Source organism: Limulus polyphemus, unplaced genomic scaffold (assembly GCF_000517525.1).
Source record: "Limulus polyphemus unplaced genomic scaffold, Limulus_polyphemus-2.1.2 Scaffold11, whole genome shotgun sequence".
NCBI classification, from domain to species: domain Eukaryota; kingdom Metazoa; phylum Arthropoda; class Merostomata; order Xiphosura; family Limulidae; genus Limulus; species Limulus polyphemus.
This window is the reverse complement of record NW_013665621.1, coordinates 508,453-522,008: the sequence shown is the minus strand read 5'-3', so window position 1 is coordinate 522,008 and position 13,556 is coordinate 508,453. Positions and strand designations below refer to the sequence as shown.

The 13,556-nt window shown below is 34.7% G+C and overlaps 2 protein-coding genes across 3 annotated transcripts in view; one reads left to right on the top strand and one right to left on the bottom strand.

Moving 5' to 3' along the window:
* Positions 1 to 2,788, bottom strand: part of LOC106478618 (selenide, water dikinase-like) — a 30,505-nt gene extending 27,717 nt beyond the window's left edge. The window contains exons 1-2 of one of the 2 annotated variants that reach the window (XM_013939185.2): positions 2,350 to 2,788; positions 754 to 857 (exon numbers count right to left, since the gene is read on the bottom strand). In XM_013939185.2, coding sequence (XP_013794639.1) covers positions 754 to 857; positions 2,350 to 2,617 — 372 coding nt within the window. In that variant the 5' untranslated portion in view covers positions 2,618 to 2,788. Of the gene's footprint in view, positions 1 to 753; positions 873 to 2,349 lie in introns of both variants that reach the window. The other variant, XM_013939177.2, reaches the window with a different exon arrangement.
* A 5,021-nt stretch (positions 2,789 to 7,809) lies between these two features.
* Positions 7,810 to 13,556, top strand: part of LOC106478601 (aminomethyltransferase, mitochondrial-like) — a 23,439-nt gene continuing 17,692 nt past the window's right edge. The window contains exon 1 of the mRNA XM_013939159.2: positions 7,810 to 8,052. Coding sequence (XP_013794613.1) covers positions 7,900 to 8,052 — 153 coding nt within the window. The 5' untranslated portion in view covers positions 7,810 to 7,899. The remainder of the gene's footprint in view (positions 8,053 to 13,556) is intronic.

Sequence of the window (13,556 nt, the reverse complement as noted above, 5' to 3'; positions counted from 1 at the left end):
ATTAACTTCAACAATACCCTGTGACTGCAGTTCAATTACTCACTGTCTACCCAGACACGTTACATTCCCCTCTTTTATATACCCGCCTACCCTATATCTAGTAAGAATTAGAACATTCGCCAAAGTACAGGATAATTCTAGATAGTAGAGAGCGTGAGAATCACATGATCTTGATGACGCAACAATAGTATTTATCATGTTATTATTTCCTGTATTTGAGGTTGAGAGTTTTATATTTTTCCTTTGAATTGATTATTTTTTTTATTGATTACTTTTTCTGATCTGTTATTGTTCTATTTTGTTTATTACAATGTTTTCTTTTTTTTTCTATTTCTCACCTAATCTTCATCATTAGTTCTATTTTTATACTGTTTTTGTTTATTATGTACTGTGATGGTATTTTCATTCTTTTTTCATAGTTTCATGGTGGCATCCCAGCTATGGAACTCTTTCATTGTATTTAATTATTGTAATACATATATTTGTACACTTTGGCAAGATAACATCCACCTGTCATAAGAAAGAGTAGAGAATTTTAACTTTCAAATTAATTTAAATGACTAAACGAGCTACCCTTATTAATTATGCAAACATTTTCCACACATTTATTACAATACACACACACACACATGCATATATATTGCAAATGTTCAGTTATCTGACCTACTTAAAATTATGTTTGTATCTTCATAAAAGTTTTTGATAAGAAAACAAAATATTATTCAGACATAAAATATAAAACTTTTCATGTACCATAATGTAGGGATCTTCCACAAGAGGATATAAGAAATCAGTTGTCTGGACTAATGACAATCCACCATGCCTCAAGGGGGTAATGCTGCAATCCATGCCAATCCCTAAGTGGGAAAGTGCTGTAAATTAGAGTGACTGTACAATTCAAATAAATTTTAATTTTCACTTATGTTTTCCATATTAATTATAGGTTCTTAACTTTAGCATTCAAATAGTATTTTGTTAAATGAACTATCAGGAAAATAAATAAGACATGATAGAACACTGAAAACAACAATCCATAACATGTGACATTATGTGTACCCATTAACAATTCATCTTAAAAAAAAATGTATGACAAAAGAGAAGGAAAAGTGACAACAAAAAATATTTTGGGATTGTCACTGTCACGAATATTCAATGATATCACTGAAGATCACTTTGAGCTAACTTTCACATTTCTGTCCGACATTCCCCTGCAGAAGAAGGATCTACCTACTCAAAGAAACTAGGTTAAAAAATTCTTTAAGTTATGATATACTACTTAATTATATTTCATATATATTTGTCACATATAAGACTACAATGTACTTTACAAATCCAAACAAATGAAAAATATAAATTATGTTTTAACTATAGTAGCCTTTTAATTTCAGTTCACTAACACTACGTACCTGGAATAACCTTTAAGCCAAGAATTATAACAATGATATACACATATAGGTAACCAAAAGCAAGGTAATGTGTGTGTAAATGTATATACAGATAACATTCACCTTCCCAAAATACTGTCTGGTGTATTTGGTACACATTTTGGTACACATAACCCTTTTGTACCACCCAAATGACTAGTTAAATTGTAAAAATTTAATTAGAAGCAACCACTATTAAAGCCATGCAAGTTTTTCACTAAACTGGTAGTAAACCTCAATTGAACTTAACAAATCATAACTTTTACTTGCTTTAATTTTTAAAACATATCTATGAAATAAAATAATATCCTAACTTACACAGTCATACTCGTAGGACACCACCATATCGAACTAATATACTTACTCAATTATAATTATTGCCAGGTATTATAAAAAAAAAACAACTTAATAATCACTTTTGATTAGGCACTCTTTATTTTACTTATAATTGTACCATCACTACTATTAGGTATGATAAACTGCTTATTGGTTTGTGATAACCTCAATCTACTCATAGAGCCGTATACTGATATAGTACATGGCATACCAATTATCAGATAACATTTCACACCAGAACCGGCGATAGCGACCTACCCCCTCCACCAAACTAATAGTAATACCATCAATGGCATTAATCTTTTTTTTAAGATTTATTTATATCTGGCTCTATTATATGTCTCATTAGTCCCCGAAGTTGGGTAATGCTCGAGATGGTACTGGTTTACACTTATTATAATGTAATGTCAAGGGTTAACTGGTAGTGGTACTACTAATATCCTTTAATACTATTAATGTTACTAGTGGTAATAATATTACTAAAGCTACTACTACTAGTAATAAAAAATTAATATAGTTCTCTGTATAACTAATAATATTAAAATTTGTAAATTGTAAAATGACATCTAAAAATTAAATACAAGCTTACCAATTCGAGGGATTCCCAAATGCATATATTGGACTTGTTCAGCATCACCATCGTTATCTTGTTGAAGTCCCTCCAGGAGTTTGAGCAGAACCTCCTGGGGGACTTTATACCCTCATCCTTTTAGCTCTGTGAATTTAGTAAGCCGAAACGCTGCGTCTAAATCATGTGCAACGGGGTCAAAAGGCCGGCGGATGGCAAGAATTGTTGAATTTGCAGTACCAACTTCAAGCTCTGCAGCTGCAATTGCTGGTTGTTGTGGAGTTCCCATGGCTTAATTAAAGCCTTAAACTAAGAAAAATAATATTTTAATTATAAAAGATTATTTATCGACCCCCGAAGCCAATTCACTTTAGCCCTTCGTCCTCTCTTTCAATTCAATATGGCTGTCGTTCTTTGTCAGATGTAACGAGAGAATCTTGGGTATTTTCTGAAATATGATTGGCTGAGAGCTCCCGCCTAGATGACATCTAATGGCTGGAGTGCGCGTGGTTTCTAAAGGTATGTAAGGTGCCCTGCAGGGAGTGATCGGAACTCTGACCACACGTTCGTTAAGGCACATACATATATTTCTAAGTGTAACGAATTATTTAAAAATAATAATAATATTTTTCACGTGATTTTTCGTTTTTTTATATCTATTTTGTAAAATTCTTTGATCATATTCATTGACCGCAGGTTCATAAAATATTTTAGAAGTGGTGCGTCTAGAATTTGTATGATATTATAAATTATGAGAACACATGAGGTTGTGATTATTGAAATAATACATATTAAATCAGGGATTATTTATTTATCGATTGAGGAAATTTTGTTTTTGTCATTTAAACATTAAAATGAACTTGTTTTTGAAAGGTTTTCGTAAATATATTGTTTTAATAATTAAAAATAATTGATAGATGGTAGTTTGCTAACAATATAGAATAAATGTTATTAGTTTTACATTTTCATCGCCAGCTACTATACTTAATTAATTAAAAAACGATAAATAAAAACTCCATAAATAAAAATAAACTCTAAATAAACACTGTTTATAGGAGCAGCAATTTGTATTTTTGTTGTTAAGCGCAAACCTACACAATGGGCTATCTCTGCTATGCCCAACACGGATATCGAAATTCTGTCCTTATTGTTATAAGCCTTCAGACTTAACGCTAAATTACTGTGTGGGAAGGGGCAGGAGTAGCATAATCTCAAGCATACCAATCTTCAAATTGAAATATACGAATATCTGAACAGCATAAACAAAACTTTTATTAATGCGAATTTGTAATATAAATATTGAATCATATCACATTCTTATCTGGTCGTTGAATCTAATATGTATTGCATGGGGAAAACAAAATGATCAAGGAGCTCTAATCATTAATTCGTGTACTCATTCTTTTTTATCATAATAGTTATTGTTTATTGATACATTTGCATGGTCTGAAAACAAAACACCGTTTTTTCTCGAAGTTTATCACAACAGCCAAATGAGTGAGCCAATGGCTTTATATGCACGTAATATTCTAACCCTGCTTGTAAAGCTCTTATACATGTATACAAACCATTGCATTACCCACACGTTATGCGTGAACGCAACAAAATTATAGTAATCAAAGAAATATTAACGTCTTCTTAAGTGAATTTAAATAAAAAACATCTAAGGCTCTAAAGTGAGAAAGAAACTTATGCAACCAATCAGTATATATAAAGTAGATTTTAATACTATCCACGAAACAACGCCGCTATAATGCACATTTAATGCTTGAACTACTATATTGCACTTTTTCAGTTTAATGATCATTGTCGCTATAATACAAGTTTAATTTATTTAACCAAGTTACGAACGGCAATTAATAGGCCTACTTGTTTACGTGCTGTAATGTAAATTAATGCTAAATTTGAGGTCCGTTTACGGGGAATACCCGTAAAAGTGTTTTCGCGAAATACTCGGGCTCCCTAAGTGGTAGGCCCTGCATGGCCAGGTGGTTAGGGCGCTCGACTCGCAATCTGATGGTCGCGGGTTCGAATCCCCGTCCCACCAAACATGCTCGCCCTTTCAGCCGTGGGGGCGTTATAATGTGACTGTCAATCCCACTATTCGTTGATAAAAGAGTAGCTCAAGAGTTGACGGTGGGTGGTGATGACTAGCTACCTTCCCTCTAGTCTTACACTGCTAAATTAGGGACAGCTAGCGCAGATAGCCCTCGTGTAGCTTTGCGCAAAATTCAAAACAAAACAAACCCTAAGTGGTTGGGTAAAAAGCTTTACCTTTGTGCAAACCTCGGGGCCGAGACGATTCATTTGGCAACATTTAGCGAACTCGTAGGCATATGTCCTAAATTTACCGGGCCGCTGTAATCATAGCTCTGCGCGCTACGCTACAGCAAGAAAAATATTGCGACGCTACTGTTGTCGTTACATATTTATAAATATAGCGGCGTTATCGCTACCGTCACTTTTAAAACTAATTTTATTGCTACAATAACATAACACGACTTCTCAGAACAGCCTCTCCATGTTTATTAATGATGAGAGAAAAGCAGCTAACAACCATACAACCTTTCATATAGTCAATGATAGTACTTAGTGAACACAACGTCAAAAAATAAGTGAATATGATAACAGTAATAATAATTTGTTTGTAATTAAGCTACACAGTGGGTTATCTGTGCTCTGACCACCACAGGTATCGAAACCCGGATTCTAGCGTTGTAAGGGGGTAATAATAATAATGAGCTAATAAGCTAATATGAAATAATAAATATTTAATATTAGAAGATATTACGGCTCTTATTATTTGTTCAATTTTATTATTGTTTTAATTTGTTATTTAATTTCAGTAGCATCTACTTATTGAAATTGTTATCCACCAATCCGGTTCTTTTTGGCTTCAAAATGTCTTTCTTTGTGTGAGAAAATGCGCTCTACAATTGCACTCGATAGAATGGACGTATTTATGTAAATGAAGAGAGATTTAAAGCTGGTGAAGGAGGCAAGCTTGGTTCTATATCTTTTGAAAAAGATGGTTCTTTGCTCAGGAACAGTGTTATTTGATCGCTGCCACTTTGCTCAGGAACAGTGTTATTTGATCGTTGCTACTTTAGGACGAATTATCTTCAGATTTTGCTTGTTGTTTAAAGCACATGAGGAAGTTTTCTTCATCATCTCCCTCGATGTTCGAAAATGACGAAAAATCACTTAAATCAGCATATTGTTGCGTCAGCGAGGTCACGTGACTAGTGTCACGCCACTTCTCTCGAACCTTCGTGAATTGTCGGGAGATTACTAGATATAAGGTAGGCTGGTATATATAAGATTGTCACAACGTGACGGCATCAATGTGTGTGTAGGTAGTGAGTAATTGATTTGCAGTCAGAGAGTATTGTTGAAGTTCGTTATAGCGTTTGTTTTAGCGCGAATGTTGAAATCAAGTGTATCGTAAAGTTATATTCAGAAAGAATAAACCAGTTTTATTAAGTAAGGTCTTGTGTCGCTAAAGTTTCGTCGGAACGAAGTTAGGGAAAGTTAATTAACAAACGGAGACGTAACAATATGTTGAACTTTTATCATCGCTACCTTCTATCTTCTCTGAAGGTTTTTAAATTATTATTTGTATTACAGTTTCTTTTCTGGCATTCCAGTGAATCCAAATCAGTTTAACATGGGTGCAAAGCAGCTGTTAGAACGTGATCCTCATTGGTAAAAGTAGCTTCAAAGTGCTTGTTAATTCCTAAAATCGAAGCATTAACAATTGTCTTGCAAATCTGGAGTAGTTTAGCACAAAGATCTTTCAGTTTTGTCAAACAAACGACCGTGATACGTAACAATCACTTGACACGAGTGTGCTTTGCTCTGTTTTGGAATCACTTACAACACTACTTACAGTTTCGGCCTTTGATTCACTGGAGAAGATTCTGCAAAAACAAATAGTAAAATATAAAAGAAATGTGTGTGTATATTGTTACGTATCTGCTCGTTTGTTAATTTCCGGTATAAATTCTTACCAAGGAACTTCAGCGATACAAGTCCTTTCTTAATTAAAACTAGTTTATTCTTTCTTGGTACAACTTTTTAGTACACAGAATTTCCACAATCACTTTAAACTTAACAACCTTTATAACACACGCTATAAATCACAGCAATTCACACACACTTTACTTATGGTGCCTACTGTTCCCTTGACTCAATTATCTATCTCTTCAATCTATCTATATCTCTTTTATAGCTGGCTTTATTTGCCGGGCTTGTATACTAAAAAAGAGGGGTGCTTGGCAAATACTTGGAGATTCGCGTAGTTCCTCGATAAGTCATGATCCTTTTAGAAACTCCAGCGCGCATGCTCCCAGTGTCACGTGACTTCCGCTGTCGTAACAAACAATATGATGTGTGACATGGCTTATCAGTACCATCTTGGTATGGTATTGCGATATTGGCATGGTATAATAATAATAATTAAATTTCTTCTACAGCATTCCTCTAGCTATTGCCAGCCATTCAAAGCACTTGTTGCTGACAAGTCTCAACATTAGTCAAAACCCAGGTGAAAGAGATACAACTTCAAAAGACTTTTAAAAGACCTGACAGATTTTGAACATTGCAGCTCAATAGGTAGTGTTCCGAAGCTTAGGAGCATAGACAGAAAAAGCATAATCACCAACACATGAGAGAGAGAGAGAAAAATAGATAGAGAAAGAAAGAGGCAGACAAAGAAAAATAGTACTAGTATTAATATATACTAGCCTTGACCCAATAGTTTACATGCCTTTGCTTATACTTTTTATTCTATCATTTCCAACAAAGTTAGACAGTCATGTAGCAAGGTACTTAATTACAATCTTTCTCACGAGAAAGCGCACGCGATCCAATAGGGAAATGATATAAAACAATGGATAACTAATGTAAAAGTAACTTAGCCACTTCCTTAACCTATGTTCTACTTCATACTTAAATACACTTGTATGTACGAAAACTGAAGAATATTAGGAGTTCACTGTACTAAATAGAGGAAGAAGAAAACATTAAATGGGCCTGCATACTACAAATGTACAACTTAAACATATCTGACCCTTGGATTTAATGTGTATTGCATATAAAGAATAAGTTTAATAATAAGTATTAATATTATAAATATGGATTTCAAAATAGCAGTATCAGACATTACGGAGAAAAGTTACAAAAAAGCATTTTCTTCGACAGGTTGGCAAGGGAAGTTCCTTTTGAAGTAAACGAGCATTATAGCTTGAATTTTAATTTTTTTAAATACAGAATAAGTAGATATTCCGAATGTTTTGATATACTTTTATTTAAACAAACCAACCATATCTGTACTGCTATTTCCTTAATTTTATTTTAAAGCAGGATCATTGTAGTACGCGAACTTTATGACACGTTTTAATGCAGCCTTGATTGTATGAATGTGTTGTGTATCCAATTTTTCACTAGGTGGCGAAGTAAATGTTGATTATATTAATATAATTTTCATAAAGTTTCCAGTGATGGTATGATGATAAACAAAGTTTCTGGTGTTGATATACGTAAATGCCTGTTACTTTTTTATTATAAATAATGGCATCCGTTAACCTTTTTAAAAAAGCAACTACAAAATTTCCGTCCTCTTTTTTAAATGAAGCTAGGTTATCTTTTGTCTCTTCGTCATTATTACCATTCAATTTTCATTCAGTTTTAAACGCTAAAATAATACGCCGTTCATTGAGTCAGGTGAGAAATATAATTACACTTTACAGTTATACAAAAAGCATAATATTAATACACTGGCTTGTTAGTTTTATTTCTAAGTTTGACAAATTTGAGGAAAACCAAAAATTAAACATTTTCTCTTTAAAAATATCGTGAAGGCTACTATTAGTATTTTAATTAGTTTTACTTTTTTATTTAAGTAATACTAATAGTCATGTGATTAGTTTGGACTTTGCAAAAATCGGTGATTTTTTTTTCATCATACCTTGAATTTGAAATTGCAGTTGTTTGAAGTTTTTAACATTAAATAACTTATTTTTTTTGGTTTAAAGTTGTATTTTTGTGGATAGTTTTATGTACTAATAATGAAATTTTACAATTACTTCTTGTATCTAGACAAGAAAGTTAGATTTTAATAAATAAAACTAAAGCTGTATGTGCCGCTAAAAATTAAGAATTGTTTAATAATGATAAGTGAATATAAAAAAATGCGTGATAATGTAACGTCACTTTTATGACTAAATAATAATAGTATAAAGCTACAATGAGAGTTTTTAACTTAATTTTTGTACAATTTACTATCTACTGATACAACCAAACTGTTTGAGAAGTGACTTGCTATGGTTAAGACATGTCTCTCTCAATGTGCATTGTTTAATTATGGCAGCAGTTTACTTCAATTATTAATTTTTAGTGCTAGCAAGAGTGTTGAGAGGCAGCAAATATCCTCACCGGGCCTCCTTTTTAACATTTTAAAGAACTTATTAAAAGAACATTTTAAATCAGAACAGCAACAATTTTGGATATGTTATCCTGTTATTATATAACAACCTCTAGGTAAAAGGCAACAAGAAAACACCATCTAAAGAGACATAATTCAATCACTGGTTAGTTCTGTTACATTTGCATTCAAGCAGAGTAATTTTGAGCTTAGACCAAAATAAAATAATTATTAGCTTATCATCCAAAGTATTTGGAAGAGAAGAAATAATTTGTATATCAATTCAATTTACCTTTTATTACATAACATAACCTACAGACAACAAGTGACCATTTGATCCTTCAAGGCTGCCTTTGCACACCCACCCTTGGAAAAATAAAAAGATTAATCCCACCCTTTACTTTTCAGGAAATCACTGATTCCTGTAAAGTGTTGATATAATGACCAAAACAAAACTGAATAGTTATTTTGTTTTAAAAATTACCAGAAAACTGCTGTTCAGTGCATAGTATATTATGTATATTAGAATACTGGGTACAGATTTGTTCTCCTTATCTAAGAAAGGATATTGATTTATTGGAAAGGGTTTAGAAGAAGGACACTAGGATGTTTCTTAGAATGTAAGATGTTTCTTACAGCTTTCTTGAGAAAAAAACTATAACAGGTATCTTATTGAAGTTTACAAGATCATATGGGTGGATAGACAGGATTTCCTTCTGTTATATCCTGAAACTAATAGGACAAGAGGACACAACTTTCATAAAAGGTGATTAACTTACAGAGTGAGCTGCTGCCAGCAGTATTGAAGGCCAGTTTACAAAATATATTGTCTGGGGCAGCACCTTTTTTGTTAGTTTGGGTGGGGAAGGTAGTCAAATAACTATTCTATAGCAGCCTTACTAAAACATACATAAAAATTCATGAAAACATTTCAACAATTACAGATATTTAACTTACTCTTCATGAGTCTTCCATTGTCCTTTTAAAATTAAATAAAACTTAGCCCTCCAAACTCAACTGTCTGCCACCCCTTCACATCCCCTATTTCTAGAATCCTGATGTCAACACTGATACTAAGATGCTAGGAAGAGCTGAGTAAATTGAGGATGATTTCTTATTTAGAAGGATCTTGAAAGTCATAGTGACTGAAATTAGAATATGGAAAATTAGCTTAAATATTTAAAAGTATGGGCTTATGAAAAGGACTTTTGAGAGATTAGATCACTGGTTTTATGTTTAAAAGAGGAGAATCTAGGCCTGATTGTTATTAAAGAAACTCCTAAAACCTTCATCTTGCTGAATGTTATGCAAAAAGAGCAATTTGAGTTCTGGGTTTTATTTACAGGATTTTTGAACTTATGAGTAAGAAAACAATTGTAGTTATGTAAAGGTGTCTCATTTTGAGTGCTTTTTTTGTTGTTTTGGTTTTCTTGCTTCTGAAAGAATATCAATATGTTGAACTGTGCAAAAAATATTGGATAATAAAATTATACCTAGCGTAAGTAATATAAGCTTTTGAGACAGTACTTCACCTCCATAAATAGCTTGTCTTCTACCTGCATCTGCCTATATATTTGCATGCCACTAATTTTGAGCTACCTCCCAACTAAAAAATGTCTTTAACATAAACTGCACTAATGCATTATTTTATCATCATGCGATGATAGCCCTCTATCAATAGGATGGCAACACAATCTTCTTATGCATTAGCTTTTCCGGAGCACTTGCATTTCATTTTTTTCCTGGCACTGTCTGGAACAGATGCATTCCAAATCAGTTATTTGAGATTTACAATAGCTTATGACTGAGTTAAATTTTGTTATAATTTACCTGGTTTAGTTAGTGTTCATGTTTCACATAAGCAGCAAGGTTTCTTTAATTTCACTTAGCGAAAAAAACATTTGATGATTTCCCACCATATGAATTCTCATATGACAGTAATTTCCATTTTGTCCTGTGATAGTGACTATGTTACTAACACAGGACCTGTGGCTATTGGGGGCTTGTTGTCTGTGGAGGATGTGACAGCTGTTAATCAAAGTGTTGTGGGTTCCATAAAGCATACTTGGCCTTCTCCTCCTTTCCATTTAGCTTATGTCCCTTCTCCCCTATTTGAACATGACCAGGATGATGATGATTTTGACTGGCTATTTTCCCCACCAACGTTTTCTTTAGGCACAACTTCATCTGTAGAGAAGAATGCTTACCCTTCTAATCTCTTCCTTGGCATGATTTTGCAGTTAATTTATTTTCTTTTTCGATTTCTCCTGTATTTAAGTTCTTGCTTTAATATGCAACATTCCTTGTTGGGTCCTGTTGGTGGTGCCTCGTTGGCTAGCAGAACACTGGGTTTTTTTCTGGTATGTCATTTGGCATCTGTGTCCCCTCTTCCTCTTCCCCATTTGTGCTATCTCTTGCTCCAACCACGCACATCTCTCTTTCATTCAGGAGTATTGTACCTTCATCTTCATATGTGGGATTTGTCTAGTCCATTGGCAGCAGAGCTGGTCTTTCCAACCATATAGCTTTTTTCTTATCCCATTTCAGTTGTCCTTTGACTTTGTCCATCAATGTTGGTCTATCTGCCACTCCCTTCCTTTGGGTCATCCTACTGTGGCCCACCTTTTGGCCTTTTTCACATGGTTGTTCAACCATGGATTGTTGGTTTCCACTATTGCTGGTTATCAAGCGGTATTATCAACTACATTTTGCCTTTCCTGTTACTGCCTGAATTTTTTCTTCCCCTGTTCTCTACACTTTGTTCAGATCCTTCCTTCTTTACAAACCCCCTCTTCCTACTCAGGGAAGAATACACCAACCAGAGGAGTTAGTGGACCCATCTTGTAAGAATAGAAGTGCTAGAGGTCCTTGGACAGAGAGGGGGTCCCAAGGTAAAAGAAAACAAATACAGGAACATAAAAGGTAGATTTGCATGCCAAATAACATTGAACAGCCCAAACCAGACACAGCAGATGATTCAGGTCAGAATGAGCAGAGAGGTGAGAAACTGAAGGGAGGGAGATAGGAGAGAAGGAACAATCAACTTCCCAAGTAGCAAAAGTCTTAGGAAGAAATGTCCCGTCAGGGTAGAGAAGTAAATAATTATGATGAAAGAATGACAAACCTGCATGATGACAATGACAGGTGAAAAGGAGAAAGAAATATGTCTTCAAAGAAAGTGGTATAAATGGACATGAAGCAAATGGCTTGATTGGAGCACTGTAAAAGCATGTAAAACCACATTAAGGTCTCAGTCAGGCATACGAATATTGATGCTCACAGGCTCTTTCATATTTTGTTATTTTAGATTTGTCACCTGTCTCACTCTCTTGCATCTCACTTTTACCAACCCTTAGATGAGATCTTTCAGTTAGGCATGTGAATGACTGCACATGTTCATTGCCTAATATCTTCATCATCTGGATGTTTTGTCTCCTGTAGGATTTTGACTCCCTCCAGTTGCTATTCTTCAATTTACACACCATATTTGAGAAGGGCATGTGCATTTTCATCTTATTCATTACCCTTGTCTAACCTTCTACCTTTTGTAGGGATAACTGACATTGCCTTCCAAGGTATGCTTATTTCTGAAAACCCACATCAGGCCAAGGGTAATATAAAACACTGAACCCATCCACCCTGGCTCTACCAGTGCTCTCTGTTGAGATGAGGTGTTCCACAAGACCACTAGAGGTATCCTTGTGGTATTAAAATGACACAGTTGTCCAATCCAGACTGTACTTTCCTTGGACTATCATGGAAAAGCCAGTACCAGGGAAGTGACTACCCATTTCTTTGGCTCAAACCTGCTGGTTTTTAAAAATAGTCACAGTCACCCAGTAAAAGACTTCTGGCATGCATCCAATGGGGATCTGGACATTTCTTTACATCTCCACAATCCCAATTACCCCCCCCCTCTTTAAGTGGAGCACAGGAAACTTTTACCACTTACCAGTTTCTAGCTGCTGTGGTGGAGGATCTTAGAGAGTTCTTCACTGATTTGGTACAGTACAATACAGTGGGAAGTAGAGCTGTGGTAGCACTGTCTGTGTTATGCAAGTCATTCCTTAAACAGCTAGTGTGCTCTCCTCCTGCAGCAGGATGGTTTTCTCATCTCTGTCTGTCCAGCTGGGTCAAGGTCAGACATATGGTGTGATTGTGTCTTAACCACACTACACTTCTTGGTTAACCGACTGCTTGTGTGCTAGTATTTGGTAGGCTGTGCAAAAGTTTCATCCATCCATCCCTAGGACATTTGGCTCTTTTGCTTTTCCTTTTGGGTGAAAAATATACCCTGGTCAAGACAAGATGCAGTCTTCCACAAATGTACCCCTATATTGAGCCCCTGCCATTAGGTGTCACACTCGATGGGTTTTTCCCTTTGGACACTTTCTGAAGAATAGTCTTCTAGGTTTAATGTTTGCACCAGTCCTTCTAACATTTCAGTGTGGGATTCTAGTTATTCTGTGTAAAAATATGAGGTACCATCTCAAAAGTTAATGTTTCTCTTACCTGAAAATGTCTTTCCAATAGATACTCGCCTCTCCCGTCCTCCCCACTTCTGGTGCACTTTCTTTTTGTCTCATCTAAGAATGAAGTTAATTTGAGGGAAACTGCTTAGGGGGAGCTGTTGCACAGTGAGATTGTGTCACCCTCCTGTTGATGGAAGGCTATTGTCACATGATGATAATATAATGCATTAGTGTTAAACTAGTGTTTTTGAGGTGGGAGGTAGCTCAAGGCTGATGCAAGTAGGAATCAATCTATTCTGTGTGAAGAGGTGAATATCTATCAGAAATAAATT